This window comes from Vigna umbellata, chromosome 6 (genome assembly GCF_029865625.1).
Source record: "Vigna umbellata cultivar VRB3 chromosome 6, Vumbellata_1.0, whole genome shotgun sequence".
In the NCBI taxonomy this organism is placed as follows: Eukaryota; Viridiplantae; Streptophyta; class Magnoliopsida; order Fabales; family Fabaceae; genus Vigna; species Vigna umbellata.
Window position 1 is genome coordinate 22737800 of NC_142170.1, and position 17642 is coordinate 22755441.

The following is a 17642-nucleotide window of genomic DNA, read 5'->3' on the forward strand; positions in this document are numbered from 1 at the left end:
AATCGTGATTCTTGACCATACGAGGTAAGTGGGTCACGAAGTCCATGGAAATGTTGTCCCACTTCCATTCAGGAATCTCAAGTTGTTGCAGTACGCCGCCCGGCCTTTGATGCTCTGCCTTGGCCCGTTGACAAGTTAGACATGATGCCACAAAACGAGCGACATCACTCTTCATTCCCGGCCACCAAAAAGACTTCCTGAGGTCTTGATACATCTTAGTCATGCCAGGATGCATGCTAAGACGGCTTTGATGCCCTTCCTCAAGAATGATCCTCTTCAGCTCGCCGTCGTTCGGAACGCACGTCCTGTCTCTCTAGCGTAAGAGACCATCCGCTCCAGTGTTGAAGTACTTGGCTTTGTCTGTACCGAGTGCGCTCAAAATTTTCACCAAGTCTTCATCGGCCGACTGCTTCTCTTTGATTTGATAAAAAATATCGCTTGATACCTTAAGGTTGCAGCATCTGATACTGTTCGGTCCTAAGTCGAACTGCAACCTTAGATCTCTAAAACTCTCCACCAAACCTAATTCTCTGACCATCATGGACAAGACATGAACTACTTTTCTACTCAAGGCGTCCGCTACGACGTTCGCCTTCCCTGGATGGTAGAGTAGTTCAAAGTCATAGTCCTTCAAGAACTCAAGCCACCTCCTCTGCCTCATATTCAACTCGTTCTGATCAAACAGGTACTTGAGACTCTTGTGATTGCTAAAGACTTGGAATGTAGATCCGTACAAGTAGTGTCTCCAAATCTTCAACGCAAAAACCACTGCTGCCAACTCCAGGTCGTGCGCTGGGTAGTTCTTCTCATGTATCTTCAACTGTCGAGAAGCGTACGCGACTGCTCTCCTCTCTTGCATAAGCACACAACCCAGACCTTGATGAGAAGCATCACAGTATACTTCGAACGGTTTGGCCGTGTCCGGAATAACCAAGACTGGAGCGCTCGTTAACTTCTTCTTCAATTTGGAAACTTTCTTCACACCGATCGGTCCATGCGAACGGGTGATCTTTTCTGGTCAGCTGAGTTAATGGAGCTACTATCTTAGAGAATCCTTCAATGAATCGTCTATAGTAGCCCGCGAGTCCTACGAAGTTTCGAACCTCAGTGACCGAACGCGGACTCTCCCATTCCAGTACCGCTCGCACCTTGGCCGGATCTACTAAGATGCCTTCCGTAGAAACTACGTGCCCCAAGAACTGTACGTCCTTCATCCAAAACTCACACTTGGATAACTTGGCGTACAACTCCTTCTCCCTCAATACGCCAAGTACGATCCTCAAGTGTTCCTCATGCTCTTCACAACTCTTGGAGTAGATGAGGATGTCATCAATGAAGACGACCACAAACTTGTCCAGGTACGGCCTGAAGATGCGATTCATGTAGTCCATGAATATCGCTGGTGCGTTCGTTACACCGAACGACATCACTACATACTCGTAGTGTCCGTAACGAGACCTGAAAGCAATCTTCTAGACGTCCTCTTCCTTAACCCGAATTTGATGATAACCGGACCTCAAATCAATCTTCAAAAATACCGTGGCTCCATGTAGTTGATCCAGTAGGTCATCAATTCTTGGTAAGGGGTACTTGTTCTTGATGGTCAACTTGTTTAACTGCCTGTAATCAATGCAGAGCCGAGAGCTGCCATCCTTCTTCTTCACTAAGAGAACAGGCGCTCCCCAAGGTGATGCGCTCGGCCTGATGAACTGCTTATCCATCAATTCTTCAATCTGCTTCTTGAGTTCAACCAACTCTACTGGTGACATCCGATATGGTGCAATAGAGATGGGCCCTGTTGTCGACACCAAGTCAATTGTAAATTCTACCTCGCATGGAGGAGGTAGTCTAGGTACTTCATCCGGAAATACGTCCGGGAATTCATCTACGATCGATCGTCCTCCACTCAGCTTGCTACTGGACGATCGTTCATGACTTGATCCTTCCAACCCTTCGTCCGAATGCGTCATGATCAGAAAGCAACTGGCGCCCTCCATGATGTCTTCCTTTAGCTGATCGAGCGTCACAGAAAAATCTTCTTCTTCTTCGTTCGGAAACACTAACTTCTTCTCACCACAATCTATAAGAATGTGATTGGTAGCCAACCAATCCATTCCTAGAATCACTTCCAAACCTTGAAGAGGTAAGCAAATGAGGTTCATCTTATATCTACGTCCCTCAACCTCTATAGGACATCTAACATAGACTGTAGACGTCCTAACCTCACCAGCCGCTGGGGTTGACACCACCAAGTCGAACTGCATCTCGCTCTCTGCTAACCCTAGTTTCTCAACGCACGCCTTCGAGATGAAGGAGTGTGTTGACCCCGAATCATACAATACACAGCAAGGCTTTCCAAACAATAAGCAAGTGCTGATGATGAGTGTACCTGAGCTTGCTGCTTCAGCGCTCGTGATTGCATATACTCGCCCAACTGCTTGGCTCGACCGCCTCTCCCTTGTTGAACTCTTCCAGCGTTCGGTGGCCTCATGACCGCTCGTCTTCCCATGTTACACTCGCTGTCCAAATGTCCGTTCCTCCTGCAGCGAGTGCAATATTTTTCTCCCACCATCTGAGAGCATGACGATCGGTAATGTGGTCTTCCACACTGAAAGCATTTCACTGACCCTTGTTGTCCAGTCCGTTCGACGGCAACCACTGCCTGAGACCCACTTGAATTCGATGGCTGTGTTGGACGAGCGTAATCTCAAATTCGTATTACTTCTATACAAGATCGGTCCCCTAGCCACTTGTTGTTGCTTCTTCTGCTGTTCTACCTCTGCTATGTTCTTCTCCAACACCTTAGCTCTTTCAACCATAGCAGGAAAAGATCTAATACATAAACTGGATATCAACAGCTTCAAATCACTCCTCAGCCCATTTTCAAACATCTGACACTGCCATTCTTCGCTTGTAGTCATGGTATTGAAACGAACCAGATGCTTTAACTTGTTGGTGTACTCAGAGACCGACATACCACCTTGCACCAACTGGAGAAACTCTACTTCCTTAGCGAAACGAACGCTATCCGGGAAGTACTCTTCATAAAACTTGGTTCTGAAAACTTCTCAAGAGATGGGACTTTGAGCGTCCGCCAAAATCAGCTTCATACCCGTCCACTAATGGCTAGCCTCTCCGGTCAGTAGATACTCAGTGAACACCAATCGATTATCGTCCGGACACCTCTTGGCGTTGTAGATTCTCTCCATATCCCTTAACCATTGGTCGGCCTCGTCAGGAAGGCATTTCCCGTTGAATTTGGCAGGGTGATGTTGGAGAAAATTTTCTAAACTCCACTCAGCCTGATGGGTAGCGTTGGAAGTGGACGCTCCAGATGTGTTCCTTGTAGCCGCAATGATTTCCATCAGCTATCTCTGGGTCGCTTCAGAGTTAGCACGTGCGGCTTCCACTCTACAGGGTGGTAGTGTTCTGCTGCACCAAGGCAGCGTTCTGTTGTTGAAGCGCTTCTATCACTGATTCCAATAACCTTGTGTTATCGGATACATCACGATCGACACGTGGAGGAGGAGGAGGTCTTGGTGCCATTAGTTCTCTGAGGAACAGAGAAACGATCGTTAGTTAGGTTCAAAGAGTTTAAAATAACTCAACAAATGAGCGTTAAGCACACATAAAAAAACATAGTGTACTCATAACCTACAATGTCCTTAAAAGAACAAAACTGCTCTGATACCACTAATGTAACATCCCAAAAATACAGTAATAAACCATATAATAGAAATAATTACATTTAATAATATATCAGTTCAGTCTTACACTAAACAACGTACGCTTACGGCCGATCGGCCTTACATAGAACTACAAACTTAACTGCACAAGATAAGCAATATTTGATCGAACGGTTTACAAAACCAACATCGAACGGTCATACAAAACGAAAGAAAAAGGTGATCGAACGACCACCTTACAAAATAAATAAACTACTAACCGAACGTCCTACTGTTCGGTCTTCACTTCTACCTCTACCAAATTTTCTTCCTCCAGCGCCTCTTCCAGCAGCGCGTCTCCTTCTGCTCACATCCACACGGATGATCATTGCAACGACAAGACGAACGTACAATATGAGACAACACAAGGAAAACACAGGGTAAGCTTATGTAATTTAATTCAGTTACAAATCATACAATTCATACCATCAACACACAGATTAAGTTAACAATACGTTTCAAGCAAGGCCTACTACTAGACCGACCGTCCAGACTGTATGAAATCTGTGTAGCTACGACGTTCGTGCACCCGGGTGATGCAGTAACTAGAATACTCTCATCAACTGCCACCCGAGGTTAGTCCTATCTGTCCAAAGTACCCCTAAGGACCAGGACCTCCTGCCGTTCCCACACATGACCTACTCTCCTCTACGTGAGGACGAGTACTCACGGAACATCAGGATGAATCGACAGCTTAGCATTACCACAGTCATACTTTACAATTTCAAATATTCACTCATGAGTCGTTCCTCCCCGGAACGCTTGTTCATATTCCACAACAGTTTATCCATCTCATATACTCTTCATCTCTTATTATCCATCATTTTAATTTCATCTTTAACACCAATTCGACTAACAACAAAAATCGAACGTTCAGTCCCCACTCAAAACGAGGACGAACACTAGGAACGAGACCGAGAAATCTCCCGTTCCAGAATAGAATAAGACTGAAAGGGTTACTTTTAGATTTAAGAATAAATCGAGTACAATTATACAATATATGACGAACGTTACTTACAACATGAATCAGTTAAATGAACTGACTCTCGTGAACTACAACCAACACTCAAAGAATACATCAGGTACGGGGACTCTAGGTTGGAGACAATGAAGGTAGATGTGCCAAGACTTTAAAGAACCATACGTAGAATAATTCATATATATATATAGAGAACAAATGTCGGTTAATGACCTAGCCCTTAGAAACATTAATCATTATCATATATCAAATAATCAAATATCACAAAGTCATGCTTCATACAACTCATAGCACGTCCATGCAGCACAGTAAAAACATACGAATTAAATTGAATAAGCTTCCCTTACCTCTAGTGTGAACGATCGTCCTAGAGGCAGAAGTATGGCTTGTCTGACTAAAATCTCTTCTACCCATTACGTTCCACAACTCTTAAACTAACCAACAGCCAAAACCAAAAGTGGATCAGACAAGATATCAGCATGCAACCGAGACTTGGTTTGCATGTACTATAGAACGAACGACTAAGGACAAAAGACTTACCAGTTTCAGAACTCGGAACTGTTCGGTTCAGAATGAAGCTTATGTCACCGGAAACGCTTCTACGGTCTCTGAATGATGATCGGAGAAGAGAAAATGTGAGTTTTCTTAGAGAGAGGATAGAGTTTCTAGTGAGAAGGAGGAGAAAATGAAAAGTTCAGAGTTTGGGAAGGAGGGTGCATGCAAAAGAGAGTGGGACGGAAGTTTCAGAAACAATCATTTTCTTCCCACATCCAAACGAGCGTTCGCTCTCCTGCCGACACTTGCCTTCCACTATCTGATTTCAGAATTCTAATTGTTTGACACCTGGCGTCCGCGCAGAGGGGTTTTGGGTGCGTTTTAATGAGGTCTGACAGTAAATGCCAAAGCAAAATTTCAATGTGCAAACGAGAATTTTCGAGTAAGAACACCAAACTTGTTAGGCATATATTCGAAATTTTGGGTCTGAATGTTTAGAAATGCATAATCTTAACACCTAAGCATGTTTCATATGATGCTAATGAACTCCAAAAGTAGTGAATTTATGGAAAGAACTAATTTAAAATAAAATTCCTACTTTTAACTAGTCTAAGACAATCATGATGAGTAAGGTTCTAAAATAAGTACGGTGATTAACCTAAACGATACCGCACTTGACATCGGAACAAATGTCATAAAAGAAGAAAAAATGCAGAAAATAAATTAAATGGGTGCATATTTATCAACTTAGGATATATACAATGGGAATGGTTTCGTTCAATTATATGCGAATCTTATAATACGAGTATAAATTTCTTAAATGTTAAAAAAGTTACTATGATTTAATTTTAAGAAAGTTATATTTATAAAATTTATATTAAAATGATATTTTTTAAATATTTCAGTTGAAGATTGTAACATCCCAAAAATACAGTAATAAACCATATCATAGAATTAATTATATTTAATAATATATCAGTTCAGTTTTATACTAACAACGTACACTTACGGCCGAACGGCCTTACATAAAATTTCCAACTAAACTGTTCAAGATAAGAGAAATCATGACCGAACGGGTTACAAAAGACAATTACCGAACGGTCAGGTAACAACAAAAGAGAGGAGGTGACCGAACGATCACCTCATAATAAACTACTATCTACTAACCGAACATACTACGGTTCGGCGTTTACTTCCACTTCGATCAAGTTTTCTTCTTCTAGCGTCTCTTCCAGCAGCGCATCACCATCTGCTCACATCCACACGGATGATCATTGCAACGACAAGACGAACGCACAAGACGAGACAACACAAGGAAAAACACAGGGTAAGCTTATGTAATTTAATTCATGCATCAACATATAAGTTAAACAATCCAACACACACAAGAGCATTTCAACACAGGTTTCACTACGAAGCCTATCACTAGACTGACCGTCCGGATTGTATGAAATCTGTGTAGCTACAGGCGTTCGTGCACCCGGGTGATGTAGTAACTAGGATACACTCAACAGCTGCCACCCGAGGTTAGCCCTATCTGTCCAAAGTACCCCTAAGGACTAGGACCTCCTGCCGTTCCCACACATGACCTACCCTCCTCTACGTGAAGACGAGTACTCACGGAACATCAGGATGAACGACCAGCTTAGCATGCCCACAATCATACTTTACCAATTCCAGTATTCACACATGAGTCGTTCCTCCCCGGAACGCTCGTCCATAATCCACAACATTTCTAAATCACATTTTCTTCATCTTTCATTAATAAATATCTCAGTGAACTATCTCGGACAAAGATTCCAATAAACTCTAAAATGACAAACGTTCAACTCGAACTGAGAACAAGATCGAACACGTGGAATGAAAATGAGAGATAACGAGGACAATAATATATTCCAAGGACGAATGGGACGAACGTCAATTTCAACGTTTAGTCAATTAAATGAACTGACTCTTGAGAACTCACTCAGAACATTAAAAGAAAACCAAACCAAGGACGTGGACTCTAGTGTGAAACCAATGAATAAGGATATTTCTAGACATTCAAAAACTGGTACTTAGAGTGATTCACATGAAGAAAACCGAACGTTGGTGTTTAATTGAGTTTAATATCAAGGAATCAAAATCAAGGAATCAAAATGTCAGTCAAAGACTGAACGCTATAGAGAGCGAACCCTAGAGGGCTTAAACGAACGCTCGTATTAATCATTAGCTTAAAGAGATGGAATGAGTGCCTGGTGTAAGACCGAGCACTAATACTTTAACATAAAAAGCCTTGATAAACATAGTACAATAATATTGAAATAGTGTTTACGAACAATAAAATATACAATTACATATATACTTAGATTTATAACCGAACATTAATACCCAACTATGCTTGGTCGAACGCTCATACACAGTATTCCGAAGTGAAGACGCTCGTCCTCAAATAGGATTCTTCCCAAATGAAAGAATCCACTACAAATCCAACTTCACTATAAAACCGAACGGTCAAGGACCGTTCAGTAACGAACGTACACTTTCTTAGGGGAAATTTCTTACCAGAATTAATATTATTCAAATTCAGTTCTTAACATATAGTTCACATCTTTCTACATTCATACCATAAACAATTTTACATATCTCATACCATCGAATCATAGAATTTTCATACATTTCATGCATCATAGCAAAATCATTTTTCATATCCAATCAAGTCAACGAACGTTCATGCAACACATAGTCATATAAATTAAATTAATAAGCTTCCCTTACCTGGATACGTGATTGAACGTCCTAAGGGTAGGTTTTTGGTTCGTCCGACTACAATCTTTCTACTCTCAACGATCAGCAATTCCTCAAACTAAACCAAACGACATGAAACCAAAAATAACTTAGACTACGTGCCCGCATGCAACCAGAACTTGGTTTGCATGTATCGTAAGACAAACGACTAAAGACAGATACACTTACCCGTTTCAAACTTGAAACTTGTTCGGTTCAAAATGAAGCTTGGGACGTCGGAAGTGCTTCCACGGTGCCTAAACGGTGATCGGAAAAGAGGAAGGGTGAGTTTTGGTAGAGAGAAGGGGAAGTTTCTAGAGAGAAGAAGGAGAATTTGAAAGATCAGGATTTTTGGAGAAGATGAGTGCATGCAGAGAGCGTGACGCAGTTTTCATAAAAATCAATTTTGTTTCAAACGAACGTCCGCTCTCCTGCTGACACCTGCATTCCACTATCTGATTTTCGGATCCTCGTTTCTTGACACCTGGCGTCCGTTCAGATGGTTTTGGGTGCGTTTTAAATGATCCTGACAGGAGGGGTTTTGGGTGCGTATTTACGAGGTCTGACAAAGATGTTCTTAAACCATCGTTTTTTAAAAAAAAATCTCATTTTCTAAAATGTATACACACCAACTGATTGGATAACTCGGTATATACTTAGTCAAATAAATTGAATGAGACTTAGACTAATGTTATAGGAAAATGAAAAAGAAATAAAATAAAACAAGCTTCTCTCCAACATAGATATATAAAGAAATAAATATAAATAAAATAAAGATTTAATTATATTACCTATTAGAGAAATCTTACCTTGATTAAAGATAATGTAATTTTATCATATATAAATCTCATTTGCAAATTAATTTTGTAGAGTTGAGTTAAGTTTAAAATTCCATAGTATAGAATATAGAGTTATTTGAAACCTAGTAAACTTATTGGACTTATCACTTCATTCTTACATAGTTATCAGTGTGACTGAGTTAGTCAAATTAATGTTAAATTAGTAATAAAAAGAAATATTAAGTAATGCATAAATTAATACTAAAAAAAGGATAAATAGCTAGTTTATATAATAAAACTTTGTTTGAATTTTATGTAGAGAGAGCAAATAAGAAAAAAAAGAAAGCAAAAGATACAGTGAAAATATAGCATGTTTATTTAGAAAACAAAAAAAAAGAAAAATAAGTGAAAAGTTTGCAATTAATTTTATTGATGAAAAAAAATGATTAGTTAGTTAATGTAATGAATGATTATGAATTGAAATTGAACAACGAAATAAAAATAATTTGATGTACAAAAATCATTTTAAAAATATAAATGAATTTCAAATAAATTTCAGTTAAATTTAAAATGTTATCAAAAATTTTAATAAATAAATACGAGATTTTTTTTACTTTATTTTTATTTACTTTATCATTTTTCTTTTTGTTTTTCTGTGTGGTTCCTTCTTTTCTTCGTTTCTAATTTGTCTTCACAAATTCTTCGTTCGGAACAAAAGCATCGGAGCTTCTTCTGATTCACTCAAGTTAATTTTGTTAATACTCTTAATATGATTCTTTCTTTATATTCTCAGATTTTTTTAATATTGATAAATTCGTTCAATTTTAATACACATAAATTTGTTAATTAGTCAATAACGAAATTTGGTATATATGATTTTCAAGTAGGTAGCTAGCAATTTTCCATGAACTCAAAATCAAAGGCAATTAAAAGCTATACCTTTGGCTTTCCATCAACCATAATTAGCACTGTCCATTTCAATATATACGTGTTATTAAAGACACTTTTTTTTTTTTTTATAATCTAAATTATTTACCTATCATTATATATCTATGAATTTTTCAATCACTTTATGAGTTTAAAGAAGAATTGTGCCTTCTCTATCAGTTTGGGAATAAAACTTGAAAGTATTGCAAATTTTTTATTAAGGTGATTTTATGAAAGATTATTCTGATTCACGTTTATAATTGAATCCGTCAATTTAGTTTTCTCACAAGATTTAGTCTTCATTCACATATATGAGTAATGTTAAAAAAATTCAAAAGATAAAAAGGTCTTCATCCAGAAAATTTACAACACAAAAATTTTGTGAGACAGGATCACCTCATGTGAAGAAAATATTCTTTTTCAATAAAAATAATACAATTAATTTAATCTCTCACAAATCTGTTTTTAATTTGTCAAATTATATACAAACATTTTAATCAGACTTACATAAATTTTATAATTGGTTATATAAGAAAATTCACAGTATAATGTAAGATGCTGAAATTTTTAATTAGCTAAACATATTTAATTTTTTTTATTGATTAAACATATTTTTAAAATACATAAGGTAGTCATTTAATAAAGTTTAAAATATTAAATTTATGAAATAATAAAGTTATAGACTTTTTTATTTTACACTGTTCATTTTTTATTTTTCTAAACTCTAGGTTTCTTCTTTCGTATTTAAAACTTTATCATAATATAATAATATTTTTCTCTAATAAATTAATAAATATAGTATAATCAATAATTATATTAAACTATATATATTATTTAATAACATTATAATAAAAATAATATAAAAATATTGATTTAAATATAATGAAATGATAATATATTAAATTATCTAATAAAATATATAATTTTATAGTTTATAAAAGTTAATTAAAATCTTATATTAGGTTAAACCCACGGGTTTTGGAAACTGATCATTGTTACACTTCAATAATCATGATTGAAAATTCTTTAGGAAATAATCTTTTATTTTCTGACATTAAAAATACTAGATTAAAATTCTAAATTCTCATAAAGCTAAATAATTTTAATTATATTTGAGTCAATAGCTAGTAATTAAAAATTATATTTAAATAAGACTTGAATATTTTTTTTCTTTGTAAATCCCATCGTGATCTATTACTTTCGAGGCTTTTTTTTCTTAATATAATAGAGAAATAAGAATCATTGTCGATGGTGATTAAAGATTATTTAATTGTTTGATATATTATTTGTTGGTGTGCTAAGTAAAGTTGCGATATACATGAGGAAAAAAGAGAAACTCTATCTTACCTTACCGCCTATAAAAAGTAGAGTCTAATAATTATATTAATTAGTCCATAAATTGTTCACGATCTAATGACTTTTTTTAATTGATACATAAATTTAATAAAGTACATGTGAATATATATAGTTGCAAGCTGTGCAAGAAATTTGCAGAATAGGTAAAGATACAAGACTTATTAATTTCTGCATGTTGACCTTTCAGATCAATATATATATCTATAAAGGAAAATGATATATATATATATATATATATATATATATATATATATATATATATATATATATATAAAGTTGTAAATGGCTGTCATCTTGAGTTAGACCTCTACAACTTAGACCTTATCAAGATAATTTTGATATAAAAAATTTATACATCGAAGTGATATTTTAGGATGTAACACCTATATGAATACAGTCTACAGTAGATTATAAATATTAATTGATTGATTAATTTGTTTTTATTATACTAAGTTTACATTGAATTTTACTTATTCCTTTCTCCCAAACCATTTGGCCATGGCCAGATGATGATTTTAATAAATATTTTATTGAAATTGAGAATAGTTGAGATTAAATAATTTAATTTAGTCACTTTAATAAAAAAAATTTAAAATTTAATTCTCTTAAAATAATTATATATAAATTCTTTATTTAAACTGTGGGAATATTAAATACTCATAAATGTTAAATTATTTTTGGACAAACAATAAATTGTAATAAATTACAATTACATTATATTAAATATTTATTTTTTATTTTAAATTTAAAATATAAACCCTCTTCTAAAATATTATAAAAACCTCTTTCATACATAATTTATGTATGAATTATATCATATTAGATTCTACACAAATTAATCTAATGTATATCTTATATAAATTAATCATTTGCTCTTAAATTACATTGCTTAATCCACTCACTCATTTATTTTTAAATTATTAATATAAATTTAAATGAATGAAATCCAAAAAATAGTTTTATGTAATATATATATATATATATATATATATATATATATATATATATATATATATATATTATTTTCCTTTGATTTATATTTATTTTATGTAGTCTGACGATTATAAAATTACGTATTAGAGTCATTAAATAAAAATAAAACTAGAAAACAATTTAATTCCTCCTAAAATCTAAAAGAAGTATTTACTATCATTAAATGGAAGAGGAAATATAGATAAACTTATGGATATGTTGAATATGCTGAATCTACTGGAAAACTTAATTGTCAATTTGATTTTTCTAAAGGTCTGTTGAAAAGACTTGGTCATCACAAATCTAGATGAAAGTTTCGCTTAATTGGATTGAATTACTTATCCAATCTTAATGATATTGGTGGCTCTACTATAGCATAACAAAATTTGCTTAAAATGAGGAACAATCTTTCTTTCTTATTTCTTAATTGTAATCAAACATAAGTAACTTTCTTTTCATTATACAACATCAAAAACCTTCATAAATATTAATGTATTATTTTCACAAAGATGAAAAGAAGACATCGGTACAAAGTACAACAAATTCCTACAATGTTGTCTGATGTAAAAAGACACGTTTAAGGTCTCTAATGGATATATATCACAAAGCTGCACTTCACAATGAAACAAGAGACTGTGACCAAGAATACGTTTCAACGTGCAGTCTGCTATGCACTTTGCAAATAGATAGCTTCTAAAATCCACCACCTCCTCCTCTGCCACCTCAGAATCCACCACCTCCTCCACCACCTCCGCATCCGCCACCACCACCTCCACCTCCGCCATCACCTCCACCCCCACCGCCACCTCCGCCATCACCTCCACCGCCACCTCCGCCATCACCTCCACCTCCGCCATCACCTCCACATCCACCTCCACATCCACCGCCACCCCCTCCACCACCGTCGCCACGCCTACGCTTGGTATCTTTGTTGTCGTCTCCACAAGCAAATATGATGATTGAAATGATGGAAAGAGAAGCAATAATCATGAGAAACAAAAATATAGGTGAAGAATGAAGCACCAAAGCCTCTTCACCTCCATTTGACTCACCACCATCAACCACAACAAAGTGTCTAGCCATGTTTCTTTTCACTGTAAATCTCTATATCATCACATTTTCGTACATGCGTCTTGCCTATATATATAATCCTTTATAAATTTTGAATTATACCATCTTTGACAAGTCATCGGTACGAGACTTTAGAACCACGAAAATACCAAGAACTTTCGATCATACATATACCTTATCTTTTACTAGCTAACTACTTCGAAAAATCATATATACTAAATTGGCTTAATTGATGCTCTTTGTCGGATTTATTTAAAATGGTTCTAGTTTTTTTTTTTTTAATGTTGTTCTAAATAATGTAATTTATGTTCAATTTAATCCTTTTTGCAAACGACGTTTAAATCGTTAACGATCGACAGTCCAAGTGTGCAAAAGAGTAATGAGATGGCATTTAACTGCCTACGTGGATTCCCTTCAGACACAGTGTGTTGGATTTAATAATTTTGAAAGTGCAATTACAGATATTAGGGTTTTTGTTTTCAAAATTAAATTAAGGGGGCTGAGAATCAAAGTTCTAACGTGGTTTGGTAGCGAAATCTGGAAGATTGGGAAGAACATAAGTGATGTCCACTTGAAATTGGAGGCATTGATCTTTGGCAGTCAGGTATGCATTCGTAATCTCGTAATCTAAGCTCTGTGTTGTGCCATTCCTATGTAACATTTTGTTGAACAGTGTAAAATGTGTAAAATGTGGAAAATGTTTTAAATGTGATTGTTAGATTTTGCCAAAGTTAGATTTTGTTGAAAAATTGTGCGAACTGTTTAGGACATTGTTGTGTAACATATTATAATTGGTTGTGTGGGTGAGTTTTGATTGTTGGTTTATTGTTTATGATTTTGGTTTGGTTTCCCATACGGTTTACCAGTTACTTTTAGCGTTTACACAGCAGTTACTTTTAGTGTTTCCATAGTGGTCTCATACTCATAAAGTTCATTTTATAGGCTTGCGTTTGGAATGTCTGAGGAGAGATTTAATATTGTGATCCAGCATGGTAGGACCCTGGTAAAGGATATACCTTTTGAATATGTTGGTGGGGAAGTCACTTATTGGAGTGTGGACCCTGACAAATGGAGTTATTTTGAAGTGGTAGATTCCATTAAAGAGTTGGGGTATATTAAAGTGTCTGAGTTATTTTATTGCATTGAAAATATTTTGCATAAGTTCTATGATGACAGAGATGCAATGAACATGATAAACATTGCCAAGTTTTTTGGGGAAGTTCACTTGTTTGTGGTCCACGGTGTGGATGATGAGCTAGAGATTATTGTTGAAAGTGAATTAAATGAAGAAGTTACATTGCTCTGTCATGCAAGTATAGAGAGTGAAGGTAGCCATGTAGGTGGGAATGGGGATAATAAAGTGGAGGATGATGAAGTGGTTGTGCAGGTGGAGGATGATGAAGTGAACGTGCAGCTGGGGGATGATGAAGTGAACGTGCAGGGGATGTAGTAAACGTGCAAGGGGAGGATATGGTTGAACAAAATGTTGGGGTGGAGGAGGAGGAAGTTATCATTGAACAACACTGGCAAGGGGATGAAGAAGTAGTCATTGAAGAATTTACTTCAAGTGAGGATGAGGATGCAGGGGTGGTGCATGGTGAAGTTCCTCATGGAGTAGTTGATGAAGAACAAGTGGATGAAAGACAAGTAGATGAAGGAGTAGTTGATGTTGATGTAAATATTGATGAATTGGTAGATAACAATATAGAAGGGTGTGTGTTAGTAGAAGTTAGTGAAAATGAAGTCAACTATGATTTAGAAACACATGATAGTGCATATAGGCAAAGAAACTCAAATGATATGGGGTTGTTTGATAATGAGTGGGACTCGGAATTTTTAGACAGTCCAGAAGAAAGTGGAAGTGAGGATGGAGGTGATGAAAGGCAAAATTGTGGTCCATTTGAGACATTTGTTAAGCAAAAAAGTATGTCAGAATACAAGTGGGAAGTGGGAACAAAGTTTAGTGATAAAAATGAGTTTATGGAGGTTGTTAGAAGTTATGTCATCCATGCGGGAAGGAATTTAAAGTTTGTTAAGAATGACAACAAAAGGGTACGAGTGAGATGCTTGGGTGCCCAAAAAAATGTCCATGGATGGCTTATTGTGGATATTTAGAAGGATGTAGAACATGGCAATTGAGAAAAATATTGGATACGCATAGTTGTAGTAGGCAATTCAATATCAAAATGATGAATGCTAAGTGGTTGAGTGATTAGATACCACACTACATGAAAATCCGAATTTGAAGATAAATGAAATACGATCAAAAGCTTTGAGGAAATGGAATACAAATGTCACAATATCTAAAGCTCGTAGGGAAAAATTAATAGCATCATGCAAAGTTGAAGGTTCATTTAAAAATCAGTTCACCAGAATATATGACTATGCACATGAATTATTGAGATGTAACCCTGGATCAGCAATCAAAGTTAAAGTGGATAATGAAAATGGTCAGACCACATTTCAGAGGTTTTATGTTTGTTTGAAAGCTTGCAAGAATAGTTTCGTCTCTTGTAGGCCCTTTATTGGTTTGGATGGATGTTTTCTGAAAGGAAAGTACAAGGGGGAGTTATTAACCGCTGTTGGTAGAGATCCTAATGAGCAGATGTTACCTTTGGCATATGCAATTGTGGAAGTAGAGAATAAAGAAACTTAGATATGGTTTTTGGAGTTGTTGATAGAAGACCTTGGGGGCACTGAAGTATGTAGTTCGTGCACTTTTATGTCTGACCAACAAAAGGTATATCTATTTATTATATCTCTCTGAATTGGTTTCTAATATTACTGATATAATTTTTGGTCCCCATTTTTGTTAAAAATGTTCAATTTGGTTCCTTTTCACAAAGTTTGCTGCCAGCTATGTTTGAACTTTTACTTGGGGCAGAGCACAAATTTTGCATGCGACACTTATATACATATTTCAGAAAAAATTTCAGAGGACACACCTTGAAGAATCTGATGTGGAAGGCGGCTACTAGTACATACCCCCAAGCTTGGGAAAGAGAAATGTTAAATATAAAGGATGTCAATGTAGAGGCTTACAAATACCTAATCGCTATTCCCCCAAGGTATTCGTCCTACCTTAACTCTCTATTGTTCCTCCTGTTATATACTTTTAGTTTCCTAACGATTTCTTATTCTTTGTAACAGGTATTGGTCTAGATCTAGATTTACAGGTCGAGCAGTATGTGCACTAGTAAATAACATGAGTGAAGCTTTTAATAGTGTTATTGTTGATGCTAGAGGAAAACCCATTATAACCATGCTAGAGGAAATTAGAGTTTACCTCATGAAAAAATGGGCAACCAACAAAATCAAGATGTGTAATATGGACTTTCACATCTGCCCCAAGATTAGAAAGAGACTTACAAAAGAATCAAATTTATCCAAAAATTGGATCCCAAGGTAAGAATTTCCTTTCCCACAATTAATTCATGTCACTTGGTCTGTGATAAAATTATTGATATTCATCACTTCATATTTAACTTTTAATCATGTATTACTTCATGGCAGTTGGTCTGGAGAAAAAATGTTTAAAGTTAGGCATTTTGCAGTGATTACAAACAAGTTTGCACTCAACCTGGACAGTCAAGAGTGTACCTGCAGGAAATGGGTCATTAGTGGCATCCCTTGCTGCCATGCAATTGTAGCAATGAGATTCTTAAATTTAGATCCAGAAGAGTATGTTCCCATTTGGTTCAGAAGGTCCACGTATGATGAAACATATGCGTCCCTCATATTTCCACTGAATAGGCACCTTTTATGGGAAAGAACAGCCTTCCCAGACGTCCTCCCACCATTTAAGAGAAAATTACCTAGCAAACCAAAGAAAAAGAGAAGGTTGGAGAGTTGGGAGCTATGGAGGGATGAAACCAAAATGACCAAAGGTGGCCACCGCAAAAAATGTAGCATTTGTCGTATTGTTGGGCATAATAGAAATCAATGCCCCTTACGTCCTCAAGATCAATCAGGCCTACCACAACCATCTAAAGCATCACCCCAATCACCAACTTAAGAAATGACACAACCATGTGATGCACCACCCCAACCAACATAGGAATCCACAGAACAACCAACTCAGCCAATCAGAAGGGACAAGTTACCAATTAAGAGACCTTCTACTTTATAATGTTAAAAATTTGGTGTACTTTTATCTTCTACAAAGCATTACGCACTTGGCACTGGATCTGTTTTGAAATACTTTACTAATTAAGACCTCATGTCCTTTATAATGTTTTGATATACTAAGCACTGGATCTGTTATCATGTGCTATATAGTAACTTGAAGTTTTGATGTACCCATAAACTGACTTCTGATTATGAAAACATATTGTTTTAATGTTTTCACGTACCCATGTTTTGATATTGATTTTGTCCACTTCCATTTTATGCACACATCACTCGTCATCATGGGGACCACATTCGCACATAATTAACTGAAATGAGGACTAATTTGAACAATTCAACACTAATACACATTTCATTCATTGATTTATTACAAAAGACAGTCGCCCAACCTTAACAATGGGGCCACCTAACAATGAGACCACCTAAAAACACACTTAGAACACA

General features: G+C 36.0%; 1 protein-coding gene across 2 annotated transcripts; it reads left to right on the forward strand.

Moving 5' to 3' along the window:
• The first annotated feature begins 12337 nt into the window (after positions 1–12337).
• LOC148197004 (uncharacterized) lies at positions 12338–17365 on the forward strand. 2 transcript variants are annotated; one of them, XM_088092560.1, is made up of 5 exons: positions 12338–13674; positions 14013–15810; positions 15995–16138; positions 16221–16475; positions 16584–17365. In XM_088092560.1, exons 3-5 carry the CDS (start codon positions 16029–16031, stop codon positions 17083–17085), a joined length of 867 nt encoding a protein of 288 aa, XP_087948686.1. In that variant the 5' UTR covers positions 12338–13674; positions 14013–15810; positions 15995–16028; the 3' UTR covers positions 17086–17365. The 2 variants fall into 2 exon arrangements, with proteins under 2 accessions (XP_087948686.1, XP_087948687.1); XM_088092561.1 differs by having other exon boundaries at positions 16007–16138.
• Positions 17366–17642: the final 277 nt, after the last annotated feature.